At 43.9% G+C, this 5,267-nt stretch overlaps 1 protein-coding gene across 1 annotated transcript in view; it reads left to right on the top strand.

The window, feature by feature from the left end:
* The first annotated feature begins 263 nt into the window (after positions 1–263).
* Positions 264–5,267, top strand: part of LOC129496595 (ras-GEF domain-containing family member 1A-like) — a 119,917-nt gene continuing 114,913 nt past the window's right edge. Inside the window, 1 exon segment of the mRNA XM_055304700.1 lies at positions 264–347. Coding sequence (XP_055160675.1) covers positions 264–347 — 84 coding nt within the window.

Raw genomic sequence — 5,267 nt, forward strand, 5'->3', positions numbered from 1 at the left:
CCCCGCCGGAGAGCCATGGGTGGTGTCATGAAAATCCTTAAATTATAAGCACACATTTGTGTCTCAAAATGTGTGCTTCAGTGATGTGGAGCACACCCGGGACCTTCCACTGCCCCAGCTCCTGCCTCGCCTCACATTTCTGGTCTCAGGCCAGTATCACCTCCTCAGGCAGGCCTTCCCTGATCACGCTTCTGAAGTGATGCCACCGCCACCACATGACCTTGCTGTAGATGGACCTCGTGACTCTCCTAGTTACCTTGGTGATGGAGCTCCTAGAACGAGAGGGCTTTCCTGCCCTGTTCGCCACTGTCCCTTTGGTGCCTAGCACCACGCGTAGTGGGGAGGAAGTACCCAGTAACTGTTTGCTGAGTGAGCAAAATAGTCCATGCTATGACAAAAAGTGAAAACATTTGTTTTATGTTTTTAAGTTTTCATTTAACTTCCAGATAACATACAGTCTAACATTAGTTGCAGGTGTACAGCATAGAGATTCAGCCCTTGCACACATCACCCGGCACTCATCACGACAGGTGCCCTCCTTCATCCATCACCTCTCCCCCAGCCCCCCCCTCACCTCCCATCTGGTGACCAGCAGTACGTCCTCTGTTTCTGAGTTCACCTCTCTCTTTTTTCTCCTTTGCTCATTTGTTTCTTAAATTCCACATATGAGCAAAATCATATGATGTGTGTCTTTCTCTGACTTATTTTACTTAGCACGATACTCTCTAGACCCATCCATGTCAGTGCAAATGGCAAGATTTCATTCTTTTTTATGGCCAAGTAATATTCATATATATATATGATTATTATTTATAATATGTATATATTGCATATGTAATATATATATATATATATATATATATATATATATATACACATACACACACACACACAACACACACCACATCTTCTTTATCCTGTCACCTATCAATAGACATTTTTGCTGCTTCCATACTTTGGTGATTATAAGTACTGCTGCAATAAACATAAGGGTGCATGTATCCTTTTGAATTAGTGTGTGTGTGTGTGTGTGTGTGTGTGTTTTAAGATTTTATTTTAGAGAGCACGAGCAAGCACACAGAGGGAGAGGGAGAGAGAATTTCAAGCAGACTCTGTGCTAAGCACAGACCCCAGTCCGGGGCTCAATCGCATGAATTAGTGTTTTGTGTCCTTTGGGTAAATACCTAATCATTCAATTGCTGGGTTGTAGAGTACCCCTATTTTTAATTTTCTGAGGACCCTCCATACTGTTCTCCAGAGCGGCTGCACCAGCTTGTAGCCTTACCAACAATGCAAGAGGGTTCCCCTTTTCCCATATCCTCACCCATACTCGTTTCTTGTGTTTTCAAAATATAGAAAAATTACTCTTAACAGATTTATGCTGAGAAACTACCAGAAAGAACACCGTGTTGATAAAAGACTAACCCCAAACTTTATATATCAATAATCCTTGCGATCTTGCTCCACTGAGCCCCCCCAAAATGAAATCCCATTGTGGAAATGAGCTTGGCTTCCCAGCAGAGGTGTGCTGCATGAGGACAGGAGCCAGATCTGCCTGGGTCACCATCATCTGGTTTAGTTCTGGTCTAAAGGAGGCACTCACCAGATTTGTATTAGAAAACAGTTCTCCTAAACAGTGCGTTGTTGGTGGGCTGCATCATGGGTTTATTTCCATTCTAGGAATTTGGGGTGTTTTTTTTTTTTTCAAAAAATTAAGTGGGGTGCTTGGCTGGCCCAGTCAGCAGAACATGTAATTCTTGGCCTCGGGGTCTTAGAGATTACTTAAATAAACTATAAATAAAAACCAAAATAAAGTAAAATTAAGTGTCTTGGGTCAGAGTTTAAAATACCAGGCTCTGGACTCGGACTACCTGGATCTGAATCCCAACTCAGCCACTTTTGGCTGTGTGAGCATAACCCTAGGAAATGGTTTGGCTTTCTGCTCCTCAATCTCTTCATCTGTAAAACAAGGATGATAGGGGATCCCTGGGTGGCACAGCGGTTTGGCGCCTGCCTTTGACCCAGGGCGCGATCCTGGAGACCCAGGATCGAATCCCACATCGGGCTCCCGGTGCATGGAGCCTGCTTCTCCCTCTGCCTGTGTCTCTGCCTCTCTCTCTCTCTCTCTCTCTCTCTCTCTCTCTGACTATCATAAATAAATTAAAAAAAAACAAGGATGATAAAAGCCCCACATTGTTCCTCAGAAAGCTCCTAAACCAGGGTCAAGCAGGTCATAGGCACTCAGTAACATGGTGGCTCTTACTGTCATCATGAACCACTGAGGTGGCCATGTGATTTCTTTATTTTATTTTATTTTTTTATTTTTGGCCATGTGATTTCTATTCATAATTATCTGCAATGATAAACCGTAACATTAAAAGGCTTAAAAAATTTAATCTTGCAATTTAGGGTTTTCCTTTTTAAAATTTGTAATTAAAATGTCAAGCATAGGGGCACCTGGGTGGCTCAGTTCGTTAAGCGTCTGCCTTTGGCTCAAGTCATACACCCAGGGTCTTGGGTTCAAGCCCCACCTCGGGCTCCATGCTCAGCGAGGAGTCTGCTTCTCCCTCTCTCACTACCCCTCTCCCCAGTCATGTGCTCGCGCTCTCTCTCTCTCTCAAATAAATAAAATCTTTAAAGAAATGCCAAGCTAAATAAATAAAGAAAAAATAAAGAAATATCAAGCATATACAGAATGAGATGGAGCTATAACGTACAGCTCGGTGAGGATAGTTCATAGAACTGTATCGTATATTTGAAAGTTACCAAGAGGGATCCCTGGGTGGCGCAGCGGTTTGGCGCCTGCCTTTGGCCCAGGGCGCGATCCTGGAGACACGGGATCGAATCCCACGTCGGGCTCCCGGTGCATGGAGCCTGCTTCTCCCTCTGCCTGTGTCTCTGCCTCTCTCTCTCTCTCTCTCTCTCTCTCTCTCTGTGACTATCATAAATAAATAAAAATAAATAAGTAAAAAAAAAACTTTGAAAGTTACCAAGAGAGTAGGTCGTAAAAGTGGTCACCACGAGGAAAAAAACAGGTTTGTAACTATGAGAGGTGATGGATGTTGACTAAATGTATTGTGGTGATCTTTTTTTTTTAAGATTTTTTATTTATTCCTGATAAACAGAGACATAGGCAGAGGGAGAAGCAGGCTCCATGCAGGGAGCCCGACGTGGGACTCGATCCCGGGTCTCCAGGATCACACCCTGGGCCGAAGGCAGGCGCCAAACCTCTGAGCCACCCAGGGATCCCCTGGTGATCATTTTGGAATTGATATGTATATCAAATGATTATGTTGCGCACCTGACACTAATACAATGTTATGGCAATCATACCTTAATCAAAAACTTTAGAGAGACCAGGAAAAAAAAATTTAGAGATGAGGAACCCCCATGGACTCATCACTCCATTTCAGCAAATACCAGCTCCCATCCAGTCTTGTTTTGCCTCTGCCCCTGTCGGTGATGTCCTGGAGCTGGATGCCCGGGTCTGCCAAGAGCTGGTCGTCTTCCTCTCTTCTCAAATGATGAACTGCTGGGAGTTTGAACTTAACTGTGATGGGCATGTTTACCTCATGGAATTTGGCAAATACGCCCCATCGGGGCTCCCCTCCCCCCACCTCTGGGCCAGGGAGCCTGCTGTTAGGCCCTTACCAGCACACCCTCCCTCCAGCTCCCCTCCTCCCTCTGCCCAGCTAGTTTATTTGGGGACATCATATTTTGTTTCAGTGGGTACACCTAAAACATGAGAATTCCTTAAAACAATATAACTGTAATTTCCCATTGCATGTAAAAAAGTTCCCACAACTTTTTTTTTCACACAACTTTCAAAAATATTGTCAAATGTCCATCACTGTTCCAGTTTCCCAGATAATTTTGTGATTTTTTAAAATAGTTGGTTTGGGGGTCCCCGGGTGGTTTAGTCGGTTAAGGGTCTGCCTTCTGCTCAGGTCATGATCCCAGGGTCCTGGGATGGAGCCCCACGTCAGAACCCCTGCTCAGCGGAAAGTCTACTTCTCCCTCTCCCCTGCCACTCTTCTCTCTCTTTCTCTTTCTCTCTCAAATAAATAAAACTTTAAAAAATAGTTGGTTTATTCAAACCAGAATTCCACATAGGTCTGTACTATGGGGATGCAGTATTTTAGAAAAATCTAAAATATGGAAAGCTGTATAGGACGAAGAGCCTGGTTCCTTTTTTTATTTGATTTTTTTATTTTTTCAAAGATGTTATTTATTTATTCATGAGAGACACAGAGAAAGAGGCAGGCTCCCTGCCGGGAGCCTGATGTGGGACTTGATCCCAGGACCCCAGAATCACTACCTGATCCAAAGGCCGATGCTCAACCACTGAGCCACCCAGGTGCCCCTGAACCCAGTTCCTTCAACAGTGAAACTGTAAGGGGGTTTGGAGAGGGAGCCACAAATCAAACAAGACATATAAACCAAATGCAACATGGTGCCCTATGCAACCAGTGGTCTCCTGTGTTTTCTCCTAAAAGCTTTATTATTTCACCTTTCACGTATTACTGATCCCCCCATCTTTATTGGGGTATAATTGATGATTTAAAAATATAGATCTGGGGCAGCCCAGGTGGCTCAGTGGTTTAGCACCGCCTTTGGCCCAGGGTGTGATCCTGGGGTCCCGGGATTGAGTCCCACGTCGGGCTCCCTGCATGGAGCCTGCTTCTCCCTCTGCCTGTGTCTCTGCCTCTCTCTCTCTCTCTCTCTCTCTCTCTCTCTGTTCTCTCTCATGAATAAATAAATAATAAAATCTTTAAAAAATAAAAATAAAAATATAGATTTGAGTTGTACAGCCTGATGTTTTAATATATGTGTACATTGTGAAACTATCACCTAGTCAAATTAATGAACATACCCACCACCTCCCCTGGTAACCATTCCCTTCTTTGTGGCCAGAACACTTACCACCTACTCTTGAGCAAATTTCAAGTACTCAATCCAGTATTAACTGTGGTCACATTGCCGTGCTTTCGATCTCCAGAACTTATTTGTATGACTGAAACGTTACCTCTGGCCAATATTTCCCCTTTCCCCTTCACCCCAGCCCCTGGGAACCACCATCCTCTCTGCCTCTATGAGTCTATTTTAGATTCCACATGTAGGGGAGGTCAGGCAGTGTTTTTCCTTCTGTTTCTGGGTTATTTCACTTAGCATAATGTCCAGATTCATCTATATTATCATATGTGGTAGGATTTCCTTCTTTTTAAAGATTGAATAATATTCTAGTGTGTGTGTATGTGTGTGTGTAT

Source organism: Nyctereutes procyonoides, unplaced genomic scaffold, assembly GCF_905146905.1.
Source record: "Nyctereutes procyonoides isolate TBG_1078 unplaced genomic scaffold, NYPRO_anot_genome, whole genome shotgun sequence".
Lineage (NCBI taxonomy): Eukaryota > Metazoa > Chordata > Mammalia > Carnivora > Canidae > Nyctereutes > Nyctereutes procyonoides.